Below are 19,786 nucleotides of genomic sequence, written 5' to 3'. Positions count from 1 at the left end.
TCACTTTCGTACTCGAAATTGGGAAAGTAGATATTTCGATTTATTCTGTGGAAATCCAAGAGTTTTGGGATAAAAATATTTTCCTGATTTCTTTCAATATTGTATTGCGAGTTGGTTATTTGATGAAGCAATATAATACCCAAATTTGGGGATCATTGGAGTGTATTGAAAGAGTATCTTTCTCCATTAGGCCACACAACATCAAAGTGAGTTTTTTTTCATACATTCGTTAATAGTTTATATCTTCATCTAGAACGATTAATATCGTACATCCCATTGTTCTAGGGCCTTTTTTTTTCCCGACTTTTTCTTCTTGAGTTTACGTTTGGAATATAACGTAAAATATAAGAGTGCTGTCGACAGAGAATTCAATTTACCTAAGATCCAAGAACATCAAGGATACTGAACGAGCGCTGCAGATTTTTGGTTTATGTTCAATTTTTGTCTTCACGAGTTTGGACTCACAGGATTGAGAATTGGTGACGTAGTTTTAATAATAGTTTCAATCCTGCTGTTCATCAAACTGGTATGTACAGATAATTTCGCTTTCGATTGCTGGTACCAATCAAGAATACCTTGTGACATAGGAACTTTTCTAGTGAAGTTGATTTTGGAGTTTTGACATTAATAAGTGAATATCTGAATATCTGAACCTATAGAGTAAATACACATATAAATGATCATTATTGTTTAAATACAAAATTTGTCAACTGATCTTGATCAAGTGAGGTGCACCTTCAATAATTTTTTGTGAAAGCTTTAATATTATTACGTTACTACTTAATGTTAGGCTCAAGATTTTGTTGGAAATTTCGTTAGAATTGTGCTCGAATTCGACGTTACATATTAAATTCTTTTCATATTCTCCAGGTTCTTCTCAATTCCTTTTAATTTTTTTTTTATTATTTGTCACAATATACTTTTCCTCATTTGAAATATTCTGGTCGGTATTTACGTATTTAGCCGATGTGATATAGTTTTTCATTTTTGAAGAGTCACTTTATTCAAAATACGTTGGCGCCCTTTATAAAATCATTGTGAACCCACGCCGTCTACACTGACAGCTGACCGAGGAAAAACCCAAGTGAAACTCTTCTGTGTATTGGTTTTCTTTATTAATTTTTTTGAGCAAGAGTGACGCCACAACTGGCAACTTAAAATATTCGTATAAGGCAAGTTCAGCATAATAATCATACTTCTTTATCCTCTTCATTCACAATCTTTCTGATTGTGGAAATATTCAGCTGAAATATAAGTCGTTTGGATTCAGATGAAACATTATATAAATTTTCTCACAATTGATATTTTCGCTTCTGTCTGACGTATTGTGGATTTTAGAATATTAAATGAGCGGACCTGAATTCTAAATAGTATTTTCCGAAACCCTGTCTCTTTTTTCAATCACTCTCGGCATTTTCGTATTATAATAAAAATTGATATTAGTTGTGGCAACGGTGTTGTGACAAACGAATAATCCACAACTGACTTTAATATTGTTTTCTGTCCATTTATGTCGAACAGTAAAAATTCTTCATTTGTATAAATAAGAACATTGAGTATTATCATTCAAACTGAAATGTGGCATAATGAAAAAATAAAATTTAATTTGAAGATGGACATTGCAAAAGCTATAGAATAAGATAAAAGCAAACTGCGATCTGAAGAAATAATATGTTCCCCTCTTACTTTGATCTCCTTTGGATTCAAGTCAAGTAGCGATTTTAGCCCTTCACATGAGGAATGAAAAGTGCAAAATGTGAATTTTTTTTCGATGAATCCGTTTCATAGGGACAATTTCTGGTGAATAAAAAGGTGATTTGGGTTAAATTAATATCAAAAACTGATAATTTCAATCAACTGTATTTTCTCTCAACAATAATGTGGACAATTTTTTCACATCCTCTTCAGACAAATATTTGCATATTTGCTTTAAACATAAATAAGGAATTCTACTATCGAACACTATGTTCAGAACTCTACAGGCCTCCTCTTGAAATTTGGCGATTTTAATGGTTTTCGAAAATTTTTGTCGAATTTCATTCCAATAAAAAGTGGAAACCTCTTGTGAAAAAATGTTATTCATGACACTAGCGTTTCTCAAGTAATTGATAACCTCACTCTTCTCGCAGCATAATATATGATGCAGTGTTACCCAGTGTGTTTCAACTATATTTATGGATTTCAGATACTCCAAATCTTCGTCGTAATAGCGATATATGATTTGTAGTTTCACATCGGAGGCAATTTTCCTAAAAATACTGTCTACAACATTTTCCCCACGGTGTTTTCTCAGAGCGATGTGTTTAATGAAGGTGGTGATGATGGCCGTCATTGGATGATTTTCCACGAACAATTGCTCGAAAGCAGTCAATCCAATGTTGCTCCTCACGTCTATTGCCGCCCCCTCACGAAGAAGAAGATCGACCAAAACCGTCTTTCCTGTACGGGATGCTATTTGTAAGGGTGTCTCACCAATTGATGTATTCTTACGGTCGATATCAACACCTCTGTGTATGAATTTCCTCGCCAGAAACAGGACCTTTTCGATAGAGCATGTGCGAGATGCAGCAATGATGTGGAGGCAGTTGTTTCCTATTATATTTGTGGCATTTGGACCTAAACCGTAATCGAGCAGTTTTTCGATAAAATTCATATCTTGGGGTCTAAACTTCACCACTAAATGTAGTAAGGTATTTTGCAAACAGTCAACGGCATCTAGTTGAGCACCATATTTCAGTAACTCTTCCAAGCATTTGTCTTTGTTGGCCGGATAAACACACAAATGAATTGGTTTGTAACCGCAAAAATTGCCTTCTTGCTCTATATCAGCGCCATACATTACTAGGTGTTTAATTAATTTGTAATGTCCGCATAGCACTGCGTGGTGAAGACAAGCATAGCCAATAACATCGGTGCATTTCACATCCGCCCCCTCTTCCAATAACTTCAACATTGTATGTTCTTCTCCAGCAAAAATTGAAGCTCTAAAAGCGGAGTTAATCCTATCCTGGTTCTGCTTCAGTTTCTTCCTCGCATATAAGAGTAACACCTTCTGTGAGAAAAAAAATTAGGAATTAATTAATTGATGCAGTTGAAGTTCCAGAATTTTTTATCGCTTTCATAAGCCAATTTTTTCAGGGCCAATGTCAATTCGAAATGAAATATTGATGCAAACAATTCATGAAGCAGGTGAAGAATTTTGATTGCTCTAGTATTTTAGATGAGCGAATACCGTTGCGGTTCTAGTTTCTTCCGAATTAATAAAATTTCAAATTATATACTTTGTAACAATATTAGTACACCGTTCAAGTTTTCAGTTAGAATACCAAGGATGGTTGTTACTCAAGAGGTGCGAATATTACAAGTTCAACATTTTTTCAATTTTAAAGAGACAGAATTTTGTAAAACATTGATGTAAGTTTCCTTAGAATTCAAAAATTGAAAAATTTCTTCGTAAAATAAATGATATACCTATGACAAATTAAATTGGATGTCAGATTCTGATTGAAGTTTGGAAAAAATAAATGATTGAAAGAATGTAATTTTTATATTCCTGTAGAATTTGATAAATTTAGGAATTTGCTTCGATTTGTGAAAAGTAGAATTGCAGATCATGGTAGAAAATGAGGGAATCAATTCCATTAACAATTGGTCGCGAATTATAACCGTAGACCCGCCCTTGTCAGATCACGAGCAAATATTTATGGGAATTCTTGGAATTCGGACCTTACTGGCTTTGAAAGGAGCATTGGAATTGGGGCTAAACTGTAAAAATTTTTTTGGTAAATAAGATTTGTTGACATTATATGCGACTTTGTATTATATGTTTTTGAATAAATTGTAGACCTGAAGATGCAAAAGGCAACTTCTGCGAAATGTCGCCACGGCAGTTGTATAACCATTAATATTTTTTATTTAGTCCTATTTCCTGAAAGAATAGACCCGTTGAATTAATTATGGAGGACGAAAGTTCTGGTATAATTTTAATAAAAATAAATTTCTTGGACATATTTCCATTAGTTAACTATTCTTCCAAATATTGAGTTCAGTTATTTATTTCTTATATTCAATCCAATGTTACTGTATCGTTAAGCCTTTGATATTTCCTCGATGAATTTAGCATTCAAGTATTTATTCGTTCTATAGAAAATTGATTTCAATATTTCTCGCATATGAGTATCTCTTTCAACGTCAATTTTTTCTATTCTAAGCCAATATTACCCGTTACTCAAGGGAAATGAATCGAGGTATTAATTATGTCACACAAAGGTACTACACATACTGAATATGTATACAAACGGAATTTCAGAGATCGAAAAAAAGTACCTGAAGAAAACTATTATTAGATTCCATAAAAATATGCCGGTTAGCATATTTTGTAGCTTAATATTAGCGTTGAGTCAAAATTATTCGGACTTACCTTATTGACACATAGTATAACTATCAAAAACAGAATAAAGAAGAGTTCGACACTTAGGAACAACATTTTGAAAGCACCAATAACTTTAGACTTGTACTAAGCAGAGTGTCTTTCGCACTAATGAAACTCAAATCGCAGAATACTCAACTATTCATCAACCCGGTTTAGTGGTGAGAATTCTAGATGTTCTTCTTCTTTTCTGCATCTTTTTCTTCCGAACAATAATAATAAACTTCGGTTCGTTTCATGGAAATTGTCAACTATGACTCATTATAGACTGGGCTTCGAAATTTCAAATTATACCTGAGCAAGCGTACCCTCATAAGATGAAGTCATTCGGTTGGTGATATTCAGTTTTATAGGCATATCCTTCAGGCTAATCTACAGCCCCTTTTTATTCAAATTTGATAGGGAAAAAATTGAGAGAAAAATCATATCTCTGAACTTTTTGAAGCTGCGAATCATGAATCCTGGAACGCCTATTTATTTCCGAATATTGGATAGATGAACTTGTCCCAATAATTCGTTAGATTCGAGTAGATAATGAAGATTTTTAATTTTATTACTACACACACCGGCAAATTTAAATGAACGGAGATGAATTGTATTATTCTTTCTCATAACTTTTTTGCGGCACAATTTAAAAGAATCATTCAACGGATAGATAGAATTCGAAAATTACAGTGAGATACTTCAATATTATTCATTAGTATAGACATAAATGTAGTAAAGGAGGGTGAATGGTTTTTAAAAGAATAAGAACAAGATGTGGACATGGAACCTATTTGACTTCTCTTTCGCTTCTCTTGCGAAAGGGAAAATAAATTGAGTCTAATCCTGACCGTTTCTGAGAAAATCAGAAATCAGAAGAATGTAATATAGTTAGGGAATTAAGAAAATGTTTCTAGACAAATTATGGAAGTTAGGTATAACAAGAGGCAAATTGAAGCAAATATTCAATCTGACAAACATTGTTTTCTCTGAAAGCAGACACACTCTTCAAATTCTGCCGAAATCTGATAATTTTTCGTAATTATGACATCCCATATCTCAGAAATAAACCGAGCAAAAAAAATTTATAAAATCCATTTGTAACATCTACCGTTTGTTATACCTACTCTGATACACAGTGTATATTAGGTTTTTCTCCTCTCGCTACTTTGAAGATCGCACATATTTGGGAATTCCGCCGAAGTAGAAACTTTTCCATCAGAAAATAAAAAGACATATATGATTAAATATAGATCATACAAAAATGAAAAATATGGAAAATAAAAGTGTCGAAATACAATTTTTGTTTTTGACTTTTTGATTCTGTAATATTTATATCGCTTTAGCTGGTCGTGAATACGTCATTACATTGCCAATATGTGACAATAAGGAAAAAATTCTTGACATAGTTCTTCTAGGAGAGTATGCAGTTTGTATGGGGCACATAAAAATTGTAGATTCTTTTGAAGAAAGGAGCATGTCTATTCGTGAACTTTATCGTTAAGTATTTTCTTATCGAATACCTTGTGTTATTGGGATCAACATCATAAAATTTTGGGAAAAATATTCCTTCATGATTCTAGGAAATGTTAGTCCATTCCAGGAATAATTTGATAGGTATAATGGGATTTTGGGGTACGCTCTCACTTTACAAAGTGTTGCTGTGCAAATTGATTTCTGAAAGGTTAAGTACGGTATAATTTAACGGTGAAGTGAGAGAATACCAGGTTATTTCAGACATTCATAATTTCACAGTTAATTCATCTGGAATATTCTCAAAAATATTGGTTTTTTAGAAAGTAAAAAACGATCTCAAACAGCAGCAGATACTTATACTTCATACGAAATTTGTTCATTTGGATTTAATTGTAGTTTTTTTTTCGAAAATACAATAATATTAAAAACACCTAGATCTGGTAGGCACATATTGATGCCCCAACTCATAATTTTATGAGTGTGGGGGTAGTTATGTTTAGCCGTCTCCATGAGGTGATTCTACAACTAAATTTCCATATTTCTTATTTATCATATAATAATAATAATAATAAACTTTATTCACAAAAAATCATCGTTACATCATTCACAATGAAAATGGGAAATGTCAAAAACAGAAAATACACAAAAGTGATTATGCTTAAGTTTGACTCATTCCTGACAAAAAATCAAGTATGGTGTAGGGTTCCTGCTGTATTAAGAGTTCATGAATCTCTCTGCGAATTTTTTTGAATTTATCAATCTCCCTTATGCGTCTTGGCAGTGCGTTGTACAGTTTGATACACATATAAGTACAAGATTTTTCGGTGGAAGAGAGGTTATGCTGAGGATAAATGAAGTAGTCGTTCCTTGTGTTATATGAACGGGTCTTTTCGAACTTTGTGAAGTATTGAGGCTGTTTATACACAAATTGTAGGCATTTAAATATATAAAGGGCAGGTAAAGTAAGTATATTAATAATGAGGATAAATTCAGATGCATACCACCCGACGATATGAATATCGACAAGTGTTACGATCTGAATTGAGCTAGCCAATTTGTCATCGTCAAGGCCCCCAAATGGAGTACGCTCCACCGAAGAAAAGCAGATGCTGACCATGGTTTCGGCCTCATTTGGCCTCATCAGAGCAACATAGCATTTTTCCACGGTGGAGAACGTTTGGAATTGATGGAACTTTATTCAATGTTGTCATGTTCTCGTGGGTATTATTTACCCACAGCGCCATCCAACATGAAACGGTATCCGATTCAATCCCCCCCAGATAGAAACCAATACGAAGACGATAGGTTTGTTCGTAGAGTGGTTCACAACGGTTGTGAACTGTGCAGAGCAAGCGCAAATGGATTTTCGCTACCCTAAAATGGAATTGCGCTTGCTCTGTACAGTTCACAACCGTTGTGAACCACTCTACGAACAAGCCTAATAGCATATTTCCCATATTTTCCCTAATTCAGCACGCCGGCTCGCTTTTGCGAACGTCGGACGTATGATGAGAAGTCTGAGACGCGCTCGGTTCGTGGCAGGGTACGATGCCGGCGGTACAATAATAAAGAATGATCACGCCTAAACAGGGAGGCAATGAATAAAAATGCTATGTTGCTCTGCTGAGGCCAAATGAGGCCGAAACCATGGTCAGCATCTGCTTTTCTTCGGTGGAGCGTACTCCATTTGGGGGCCTTGACGATGACAAATTGGCTAGCTCAATTCAGATCGTAACACTTGTCGATATTCATATCGTCGGGTGGTATGCATCTGAATTTATCCTCATTATTTTTATTATACCACTAGGAGATTGCCTTTGATGGATAAACTTATTGTAGGTTTCGGATATAGGCAAAGAAGTTAATATAAAAACGATTTATTTCGCTACAGTTTCGGATCTTATTTGATCCTTCTTCAGGCTGCAATAAAATTCTTATGTAAGGAAAACAGATTTTATAAAATACAGAGGCGACTCACCGAGACAAACCAAACGAACCTTTACTTGTATCAATCATGAAACTAGAAATCCACCGACATTGCGAACTCATAAAGGAAGTCAAAAAACACATAAAATTTTTAAAAAAAACCGAAAATGAAATCTGTCAACACATAGAAAACATGTATCGAATCTCAGAGAAAACATGAAACAATATTCCATCAAACAGTTAAAAATAAATGAACTAACAAATAAATTAAATCAACCAATATAAACATACGATGTACATATAAGTAAAATATTTGAAAATGTCGAAGAGATAAAAATATAATAAATTAAAGACAAACATCAATACCATGCATCAAAAGGAGTTAGAATAATCCTAACAAATGGTAGACAAGAAATCTGCTTTACATGAACGAAAAATAAGAACTACCAAAAACAAAAACAACAACATAACCTAAATGAAACACAGGTCAACTATTGCATCTATTAATTATTACATTGTATATTGAACTCAAATTGTCCAGGTCCGATCTGAAATTCACACAACTGTTGGATCTCTTAATATAAAACATCTCAGCGAACAGTCTTTTTCTATAATTGTCCTCTCTGTGGAGAACCTCTACATTATCTATATTAAAATCGAATGAATGTCCAGTTGCGAGGTGGTGTTCAACCAGAGCTGTTCTCTGATTCGAAATTGTCGTACACGATGACCTGTGGTTCGAGATTCTACTGGTGAGGTGCTGCTTGGTTGTGCCAATATAGCATTTCTCACAGTGACAACACTTAATCTTATAAATGACATTGGACAAGAATTTTTTTGGAGTCTTGTCTTTGAGACAACTGAACACCAAGTTGTTCAAAGTGTTCTTAGAATAACTAATTATTTTAAAGTTCTCCTTGTTGAGGACAGATTTAAGTTGACTAGACAAACCAGGAACGGACAACAGTTTGAAGTGTTTCACGTTTGTTTGTTCAGAGGGTGCGTTTTCTCTCCGAGGGTTAGGAGTGTGAGAGTTCAATACACTATTAATGAGTCGGGCAGGATAGCCATTTTTATGTAAGTCTTCTCTCAAATGTGTGAAGTTCTTTTCTCTGAACTCAACACTGCAAAGGTTAGTAATCCTTAATTTAGACTGTGTGATGATATTTATTTTTTGATGTAAGGGGTGTAACGAGTTGAAGTTTATGGTCCTACTAGTGCTCGTTGGTTTTCTGTAGAGATCAGTTGATAGCCTTCCACCCACTAGATCTCTGAAAATTCGGACATCTAAAAATGGAAGGGAATGATTCAAGTCCTCCAACTCATAGGTGAAATTTATCTCAGGAACTATAGAATTAAAAATCGATAGGACGCGTTGAACAGAATCTTTTGAGATAATAGCGAAGATATCATCTACGTAAACTAGTAAAATTAGAAATATGGAGTCCAATCTTCTCTGAACCTCTGATAAAATGAAATGCATGACGAGTATTGCAAATAGAGATGAACAGGGAGCTCCCATAGGGCAACCTGAAATTTGTCTGTAAAAACAATCCATAAAGCTGACATAACTACACCTGAAACAGAATTCCACCAGTTCCACCACAATTCCGAGATCCAGGCTAGTTGAGTCCTCCAGGAGATGCCAATATTTTCGAATAAGCTCCAAAACAAGCTCCTTCTTGACATTTGTGTAGAGGCTTTCAGCATCGAAAGAAATTAACACATGGTCATCGGGGACGACGATGTTCCCAATGCGATCCAACAATTCTGTTGAGTTTTTAATACTGTAAGTAAACATCGGGTTAAGGTTACTTAGGATGTTAGAAACAAACTTAGAAATATTATAGCCAGGTGATCCAACAAAAGAAACTATTGGGCGTAGAGGAAAACCCTGCTTGTGTATCTTGCATAGTCCATAAAGTTTTGGAGGAACGCAGTTGTATTTCGATAAAGAATCTTTCTGATCCTTTGAGATGTAATTCTTCCTAAATAATGATGAAATAATTTTGTTGGCTTCTTTCTGGAGGGAGATGGTAGGATCCCTAATTAGAAGCATATATGTGTTTTCATCTTCGACGATGGTTACCATTTTTCCCTCATATTCAGACTTATATAACACAACGGTTCGATTTCCCTTGTCTGCCTTGGATATAATTATTTCTGGATGACTTCTCAGGAAAACTTTGGTTTCTTTGACCAAATCGATTAGGTGATGGTCAATTGGTCTTAAAGATCTATCAATCCAAGTTCTACTCATGAAGTTGGTTATAATGTTCGAGCATAAAGCCCGCTTTTCGTCTCTTATTTCTGATGAAGCTTCCTCCTGGACTATATTCTCCACGTCCTTCAAAATTTCCAAGAAAGAGATATTCTTTGCTTTTTGTGGGGCTATGAATTTAGGTCCCAATGCTAACAGAGAACAGACATTGAAAGGCAGAGTCACCGCCGTGCAATTAAATAACCAATCCGAATTCTCCTCCAACCTGAGCACACCACGATTCTCATCAAGATCATCCAATTTCTTATTGAGAGAAGCACACAATCTATGATTGAGTCGTCCAAAAGACCTATCCTGCATGAAAATGAAGTTCTGAATGACTACATGTGGTAGTATTGAAGAGACTTTCTCAATTATGATTCTGATACTACTCTGAATCTGACTGATTTTCCAAAATGTGATCCAAATTTCCAAATTCAGACATTTATTCTTGAATGCTGCGATCACTCTATCAACACATCTCTTATAGGGATGATCGAATATCAACATACCATAAATAGATCCAAAATTCTGCTTGATATGTCTAGGAATGAGCTTACGCCTTCTACACGCTGTTAAAAACATCTTCCTACTCTCCAATGTCACCAACTTCTTCCGAAGAGATGACCAGTCTTTTAAAAGGGTTCTAGCTGTTTCCTCATATAAATCTGCAATATCCTCAAAGAATGCCATGACAGATGGACGTTGCTAGAGATTTCACCGAAAAATATATATAATACCACTGGGAGATTGCCTTTGATGGATAAACTTATTGTAGGTTTCGGATATAGGCAAAGAAGTTAATTTAAAAACGATTTATTTCGCTACAGTTTCGGATCTTATTTGATCCTTCTTCAGGCTGCAATAAAATTCTTATGTAAGGAAAACAGATTTTATAAAATACAGAGGCGACTCACCGAGACAAACCAAACGAACCTTTACTTGTATCAATCATGAAACTAAAAATCCACCGACATTGCGAACTCATAAAGGAAGTCAAAAAACACATAAAATTTTTAAAAAAACCGAAAATGAAATCTGTCAACACATAGAAAACATGTATCGAATCTCAGAGAAAACATGAAACAATATTCCATCAAACAGTTAAAAATAAATGAACTAACAAATAAATTAAATCAACCAATATAAACATACGATGTACATATAAGTAAAATATTTGAAAATGTCGAAGAGATAAAAATATAATAAATTAAAGACAAACATCAAGACCATGCATCAAAAAGAGTTAGAATAATCCTAACAAATGGTAGACAAGAAATCTGCTTTACATGAACGAAAAATAAGAACTACCAAAAACAAAAACAACAACATAACCTAAATGAAACACAGGTCAACTATTGCATCTATTAATTATTACATTGTATATTGAACTCAAATTGTCCAGGTCCGATCTGAAATTCACACAACTGTTGGATCTCTTAATATAAAACATCTCAGCGAACAGTCTTTTTCTATAATTGTCCAAAACCAACGAGCACTAGTAGGACCATAAACTTCAACTCGTTACACCCCTTACATCAAAAAATAAATATCATCACACAGTCTAAATTAAGGATTACTAACCTTTGCAGTGTTGAGTTCAGAGAAAAGAACTTCACACATTTGAGAGAAGACTTACATAAAAATGGCTATCCTGCCCGACTCATTAATAGTGTATTGAACTCTCACACTCCTAACCCTCGGAGAGAAAACGCACCCTCTGAACAAACAAACGTGAAACACTTCAAACTGTTGTCCGTTCCTGGTTTGTCTAGTCAACTTAAATCTGTCCTCAACAAGGAGAACTTTAAAATAATTAGTTATTCTAAGATCACTTTGAACAACTTGGTGTTCAGTTGTCTCAAAGACAAGACTCCAAAAAAATTCTTGTCCAATGTCATTTATAAGATTAAGTGTTGTCACTGTGAGAAATGCTATATTGGCACAACCAAGCAGCACCTCACCAGTAGAATCTCGAACCACAGGTCATCGTGTACGACAATTTCGAATCAGAGAACAGCTCTGGTTGAACACCACCTCGCAACTGGACATTCATTCGATTTTAATATAGATAATGTAGAGGTTCTCCACAGAGAGGACAATTATAGAAAAAGACTGTTCGCTGAGATGTTTTATATTAAGAGATCCAACAGTTGTGTGAATTTCAGATCGGACCTGGACAATTTGAGTTCAATATACAATGTAATAATTAATAGATGCAATAGTTGACCTGTGTTTCATTTAGGTTATGTTGTTGTTTTTGTTTTTGGTAGTTCTTATTTTTCGTTCATGTAAAGCAGATTTCTTGTCTACCATTTGTTAGGATTATTCTAACTCCTTTTGATGCATGGTATTGATGTTTGTCTTTAATTTATTATATTTTTATCTCTTCGACATTTTCAAATATTTTACTTATATGTACATCGTATGTTTATATTGGTTGATTTAATTTATTTGTTAGTTCATTTATTTTTAACTGTTTGATGGAATATTGTTTCATGTTTTCTCTGAGATTCGATACATGTTTTCTATGTGTTGACAGATTTCATTTTCGGTTTTTTTTTAAAATTTTATGTGTTTTTTGACTTCCTTTATGAGTTCGCAATGTCGGTGGATTTCTAGTTTCATGATTGATACAAGTAAAGGTTCGTTTGGTTTGTCTCGGTGAGTCGCCTCTGTATTTTATAAAATCTGTTTTCCTTACATAAGAATTTTATTGCAGCCTGAAGAAGGATCAAATAAGATCCGAAACTGTAGCGAAATAAATCGTTTTTATATTAACTTCTTTGCCTATATCCGAAACCTACAATAAGATTATTTTTATTCATTGCCTACCTGTTTAGGCGTGATCATTCTTTATTATTAGTAAGTATATTGTTTTTTTTTTAATGCACCTCTACAGGTCTCCCTATACTTCATCTTGAATATACTTCTAATGGCGAATTTCTGTATTCTGAATATAGATAAAGCGTGTGGGCTATTTCCCCAGAACATCACGCCATAACTTAAAAGGGACTGGGAGTTGGAAAAATATACTGCCATAAAAAATTCGACAGTAAACTCGGTGCGCAGTACACGCAGTGTGTATACTACCTTGTTCAGTTCACGAATGTGGTCGGCCCACTCAAGGTGTTTGTCGATGGTTACACCAAGGAATTTGGTATGATCTTTCAGCTCAACTGGCTTACCATTGAGAGTAATCGATAAGTTTTCGGATTTTCTTAGTTTGTGAGAAAAAAGGACCAACTCGGATGTGGCATTTAGAAGTTCCTGTAGGGCCGCCAGAATTTTCTGGCGAAGTATGATATTGGTGTCATCCGCGTAATTAAAGAAGAAATCATACAATCGAGGAATTACTTCTGGCATATCATTCACATAAATAAGGTAAAATAATGGACCCAGAATGCTGCCCTGAATCACACCTCTTATTATTTCCGTTATGGTGGATCTATAGTCCATTCCATTTACGTTCAACTCAACATATTGAAAGCGTCCTCGCAAATAACTTTTAATTAAATCCAGCTGTCTATCTCTACTGCCATATATTTCGAGCTTCGTTATGGGTACCTCATGAATAACCGAGTCAAAAGCCTTGGAGAAGTCAATGAAATACCCCAACAATATATCGTCTCCCTCCAAACCCTCAGTCAATGTCTCAATGAGTTTGTAAATGGCCGTTTCAGTGCTTTTACCGGGAATGGAACCGTGTTGCTGACTATTGAACACACCAAACTTCCTGAAGAAACTATATAGTCTATTGTATAGAACTTTTTCAAATATTTTCGAGAAACTGTCAAGTAAACTAATTGGTCTATAATTTCGTAGATCAGTAGGATCATTCTTTTTGAAAGTTGGTTTTATAACAGTTGTTTTGAGTTTTTCAGGAAAAATTCCATATTTAAAACTATTATTAATAATATATGCAAGAGGCTGGACTATGTTGTGTATTGTTTTTTTATGACATTTATTGGTATTCCGTCTTGGCCTGTACTTTTTTCATTGCTTAGTATTTTTACAACTTGATGAATTTCAGATTCAGTTACGTCGAACATGTAGAATGAATTTTCCACGCGCTTCACAAAATTAACATGTGATGGAGAATGCAAGTGAGAATGTTATTCAGGACCTCGAAACACATCACTGAAATTGTTTACAACTTCTTGGGGAGGACCTAGCTTATCAAGTTGATTTATGCTAGTGTTTCTACCAGTTTTGTTATTGATGAGTGACCAAATTGTTTTATTTTTATTTGCCGAGTTGTTGAATTTTTCAAAGTAAAAATCCTGTTTCGCTTTTTTGATTGTCGCATCATATGTTAACTTAAGTTTCTTATAAGCTGGTTCCAGTTCCGTATTATTGCTTGAAATTACATAAAAAATATCTAATATACTTTTAAGCCTTTTGATTTCTGGATTATTCAATGGTGCGAATTTATTTTCAGGTGTTAATTTGATCACTTTTGTTGGAAAATAAATCTGAAACATATCTTTATATGAAGCTATGAATTGGTATCATTGAGAATTTACATCTTCTGGAGGTATACTATATACAAACTCCCAGTTAAGTTCTGACAAATATTCATTGAACATTGTAAGGCCTACCTCATTTATTGTACGTACAGTTGTTGATTTGTATGACTTCTGCGAACTAACAAGCTCGAAGGATACAATTTGTGCCAAATGATCTGAAAGGTGTGGTTGTTCTATATAGGCTGATTGTACATTGTCGAGATTTGTAATTATATTGTCGATACATGATGTTTTTCGTGTAGGAGTGCTGATAAGCAATTTAGCATTGAATGATTCAATGATATGTGAGAATTAATATTTGTTGAAATCTTTAGGTGATGGTTCAGTGTGAATATTAAAATCGCCTGCTATCAGGTAGTCCACGTTCATATCAGATAACAATTGTAGGAGGATTATCAACTTCTCGAAGAAGAGATTTACATCACTTTTTGAATATGAATTGAATTTTGATATGGGCGCGCATTCGAAAGAATATATTTTTGCTTTTCACCAAGAAATCCGGTTTTTATGCAATCCATAATTTTTCCGTTTTTTTTTCGACCTTACGTCATTAAAATGGGCATAACTCCCCAACCTTGGATATTGAACAGAAGCAGATATGGGCTACATCGAACCGGCCGGGAATTTTCTTCCAGACCGGCACACTTAGAACGAAAAAAGTAGTTTTGGTGAGGGTTCAGTGGAGTAGCTAGCATGAAGTGCTATGAAAAAGACGTTTTAATATGAACATCCCCAAAGGATGGCAACTGAAACGCGATTTTTTTTCTTACAATTCAGAAAAATGTCAAAAAATTGAGCAGACATTTTGGGGAAGCGAGAAGGCGATCAAAAAATTCTGCGATGTTTTCATATAATTGCAAAGGGTAGAAAAAAACACCTCTAAAATCGTTTCGCGAAAAGTTTTTTACTTATGCATATAAGTAATCCCTATCAATAAGGAGATAATTAAACATTTATTTTCACATGCCATCTTCAGGGGGCTGCTCAAAAAAATATATTTAAAAGATCCACTGTTTTTCGACCATAAATTAACTAGTCATTTACAAAGAGTATGCCGAAACAAAGTCAACGCTGCGAAAAATAAAACATGGGATAAAAAATGCAAAGAGATAGATACATATATTGGAGGACGACAGTGTACGGAAGCCTGGAAGTTCATAAATGCCATAAGAAGACCCGTCAAACGGTCAAAAGTGAGGTGAAGTTGGATCCAATAAAATCAAAGGAATGGATAAACTACTATAAGAGATTGTTGACTGAGGATAGGCATGAGTTTACAATGGACAACGAAAGATCCAACATAGAAATAGAGGGAGAACAGATAAATCTCACACAGGAAAGGCTGGAAAAGGCAATAAGGTCCTTATAAAACGGTAAAGCAAGTGGGCCGGAGGGAATAGCTGCAGAATTAGTGAAGAATGGTACTCCAAAACTTTATAGGATGATTACGAAGAACTTCAATTATTATCTGAACGGTAGTCCAATACCTGAGGAATGGAAGGTGGCACACATTCATTCTATCTATAAGAAAGGAGACAGAAAAAAGTGTGAGAATTACAGAGGGATTTCTGTTACTAGTACTATGAGCAGGCTGTACGGAAGAATCCTTCGAGATATGATCGAAGAGGAATACGCGCCAAAGGAGGAGGAAGAACAAAGCGGATTCAGAGCAAGTCGGTCTTGTACTGACAATATATTCTGCTTAAAACAAATTATTGAAAAGAAGCTAGCTACTAACAGAGATGTACATATGACCTTTGTGGACTTAAAAAAAGCCTATGATACAGTACCTGTGAAGAAACTGTGGGAGGTATTGGAAACATCGAATATAAGCCATACATTGATTACTGCGTTGAAAAACTTGTACAACAATTCGTGCTCTCAAATAAGGATCGATAGATATCTAACGAAGAGATTTCATGTTTCGAAGGGTTTGAGACAGGGATGCTGCATTTCGCCAACGTTGTTTAAAATATATGTTTCGGTGGTACTACAGAAATGGAAGAGTAAGGTAGCAAATATGGGAATGAACATAAATGATAACTTTGTGTACACTTTACAGTTTGCCGACGATCAGGTGGTCATTTCTAAAGATAAGTCTGACATGGAATATATGATGAGAAAGCTGATAGAGGAGTATAGGAAGTGGGGATTAGAGGTAAATCTGGAGAAGACGAAATACTTGTGTGTAGGGTCAGAGGAGACAACGAACTTGGACTTGGAAGATATGGGGGAAATTGAAAAATGTGAAGATTATAAGTACTTAGGAGTCAATTTCAACGAGACGGAAACAGATAATAAGGAGATCGAAGGAAGGATAGTTCAGGCAAGGAGAGCGATTGGTAGTTTAAACAGCATCCTATGGAGCAAAGAAATAACTAAGGGTAGGAAATTCAGAATATATGAAACCATAATAAAAAGTAGTCTTCTTTATGGTTCGGAGACATGGAGGATAACAGAGAAGTATATGAGAAAGATCGAGGCAGTTGAGATGGACGCCATGAGAAGAGCATTGAGAATTTCCCGAAGAGATAGAATCCGGAATGAGGTGGTGAAGGAACGAATGGGCATTGAAGGTGAGATACGTGAGGATGTAGAGAGAAGACAACTTAGGTGGTACGGACATGTGAATCGGATGGGGAACGAACGAATACCGAAGCAACTGATGGAATGGCAACCTGTGGAGAAGAGAAAAAGAGGACGCCCAAGAAAGACCTGGGGGGAAGGAGTTAAAAAGGCAATTAGTGCAAGAGAATTGAACGAGGCACTGGTACACAACCGAGAGGAATGGAAGAGGGTTATCGGAGAACGTCGCAAAACGTTATAAACCGACATATATATATGAATATATTCATACAATGTTAGTTTTATATTTATATTTCATTAATATTCATATATTATATTATCCTGATTCTCCACAGGTACCGAAGTACGCCTCAGAAGCTCCGTAAGCTTGTACGAGTTCGGAGAATCAGTTTTGTTCTGGCTTACTGTGTCCTTACGCCACCTTAGGCGCAGCACTGTTAATTCGAACACAACAGTGAATGGTGGCTCGTACCCGTATGGACAAGAAAATTCCTTCTCTAGCCCAGGATCGAACTCAGTACCTTACGGTTGCGAAATACTGAGCCGACGCTTCTAGCCACCAAGCTACGGACGCTGTGTTTAATGAAACAACTCTGAGTAAAAAGCATCAACGAAAAATGTATCCATGTTGTCTATAGGTATGGTTTAAAAAATAAAATTTGTCGAATTAGTTTTATCCATTTTCTCACATTTGACATCAAGTATTTTTTTAACCATACACAACATGGATGCATAGTTTCCGAATTTCGATTTCAAATTTCCTCGGGGTTATTTTGTAAGAAATTGATGGAATCTGAAAAAAGGTTAGAAATAGTCTCTATGTACCATTAATTTCTAAGCCAGTCGACGAAAATGGTTGTTTACCATGATACCTTCCCATGCATATGTTGGATAGTTTTTCCGATATCATATTTTGATATATGTACCCTAAAATATCATCAAATTGATTATTCACTTCAAGATTTTGCTCAAAGAATTAGGTACCAAATGCAGGGATCCACTCACGTGATATACACAGTACCTACATAAATTCTGAAGGAACATACCGGGTTATTCAAAACTAAAATAAAATCTGGAAACTATTGATATTGCTAACTAATTATATGGCAAATATATGGTTTCGGGATATTGAAAACACAAAAATTGATAATAATGGTAATTTTGACAGTAGAAACAAGAAAATTTAGTTGTAGGGGTTTTTTCTTAAAAATAAGAATTCTTATATAACTCGTTTTACTGTAGATTATAGAAGGCGCTAGATCCCAAACAAGAGACCTATCCTGTCAGGTAAAAAATGTATTTTTGCTCAAAAACCTTCTTTTGGAGATTTTCGTTTCACATAATGAAATTGCAATTTATGCATCTTCAAATGGCGGACATAGATTTTGTATTTCCTATAGCGAGTAAGCTTCTGTCAAATAATATCACTCACTTCCCTGTTTTTAATCACAATACCAAACTTTACTTTCACACCATGGACTGGGCAACTTAAAATATTCGTATAAGGCAAGTTCAGCATAATAATCATACTTACAATCACGTGTAGTTTTTTGCAACTTCAGTATTTTCATTACGTTTCAAGTTTACGCCAATTGTTCAGGAATAATTTACTATTATCAGTATTATTTTCAAAACTTATTGAAACATATATTGGTAGTTTTCCCAAGATTCATTTTGAATCAATTCAATATTTGTAAAAATAAAGTTATCGACGTGAAACATGTTCCGCCGGAGACAAAAAGAATGGTACGGTCTGACCAGCCCGCTGGCACAAAAATCAACCGACCCACCGGGAATTTTCCCGGTTACCCGGCGGTCCAATCCGCCCCTGAACATAAATCTGTTAATATTTTGAAAATAACATTGAATTTTCCTTCAGATTGAATATAGGATTCCTAGAATAACTAGGCACTTATATTGACCATACTCTGCCCATAGGTTTTAACACACGAAACATCGTAAAACTTTTTTTTTATGACATGTTTGGGAGTTTATTGCCATTTCGAATATTCTGAAGATATTGAAGATCGATAAAATTCAGAACGTTTCGGATGAAAGTTTAGATATTAATGTATTATGTTAAAATAATACATATTGGTTAAATTGAAAGAGGTGAAAGTTTTCCTGAAGAAATTTGTCCAGAAGAATTATTCAGAGGAGTGTGACCCACTGGTTTCACCATTTTTTCCATGAAAATCACCGCAACTCATAAAGCAAGGTATGGTATTCTGCCTAATTCAATAAAAAAAAAAGGTGAGTATCTGAGTGGCATATAAATTTGGATTCATTATTAATTCAATAGGTATTAGGACAAACATACATATTTTCAATATAAACACCAATAAGGTACATACATGAAGGAAGATATTTTTATTACCCTTGATTAACTTTTGACGTTGTTGTTGATGTTCTATTGTTGTTCCTATTGTTTGAATAATGAGAAACTGATAGAAAATGGGAAGGCTAGGGAGTTGTCAATTTAGACGGAAATTGAAAAAATACTTTAGTATTCAGTATTGGTTGAAAAGTGTTGAAAAATAACATCAGTCGAGACGCGACCGTTATTTAGAAGAAGTAACGACGAATTTAATATCGAAG

The 19,786-nt window shown here is 34.8% G+C and overlaps 2 protein-coding genes and 2 long non-coding RNA genes across 4 annotated transcripts; 2 read left to right on the top strand and 2 right to left on the bottom strand.

Annotated features, from left to right (window-relative positions):
- Positions 1 to 18: 18 nt before the first annotated feature.
- Positions 19 to 660, top strand: LOC123316302. Its single transcript, XR_006538052.1, has 2 exons — positions 19 to 206; positions 286 to 660. It is a non-coding gene; the product is annotated as an uncharacterized LOC123316302 (long non-coding RNA).
- A 902-nt stretch (positions 661 to 1,562) lies between these two features.
- LOC123317739 (serine/threonine-protein phosphatase 6 regulatory ankyrin repeat subunit C-like) lies at positions 1,563 to 2,953 on the bottom strand. The gene is made up of 2 exons (XM_044904349.1): positions 2,153 to 2,953; positions 1,563 to 1,571 (listed from the first exon to the last, which is right to left on the bottom strand). Exons 1-2 carry the CDS (start codon positions 2,951 to 2,953, stop codon positions 1,563 to 1,565), a joined length of 810 nt encoding a protein of 269 aa, XP_044760284.1.
- Positions 2,954 to 8,300: 5,347 nt separating this feature from the next.
- On the bottom strand, positions 8,301 to 10,766 carry LOC123317738. The gene has a single exon (XM_044904348.1). The coding sequence runs from the start codon at positions 10,764 to 10,766 to the stop codon at positions 8,301 to 8,303; it is 2,466 nt and encodes an 821-aa protein (XP_044760283.1).
- A 1,880-nt stretch (positions 10,767 to 12,646) lies between these two features.
- On the top strand, positions 12,647 to 12,888 carry LOC123316303. Its single transcript, XR_006538053.1, has 2 exons — positions 12,647 to 12,737; positions 12,796 to 12,888. It is a non-coding gene; the product is annotated as an uncharacterized LOC123316303 (long non-coding RNA).
- The last annotated feature ends 6,898 nt before the right edge of the window (positions 12,889 to 19,786 follow it).

Source organism: Coccinella septempunctata, chromosome 7 (genome assembly GCF_907165205.1).
Source record: "Coccinella septempunctata chromosome 7, icCocSept1.1, whole genome shotgun sequence".
NCBI classification, from domain to species: Eukaryota; Metazoa; Arthropoda; class Insecta; order Coleoptera; family Coccinellidae; genus Coccinella; species Coccinella septempunctata.
This window is presented reverse-complemented; position numbering and strand designations above follow the sequence as displayed.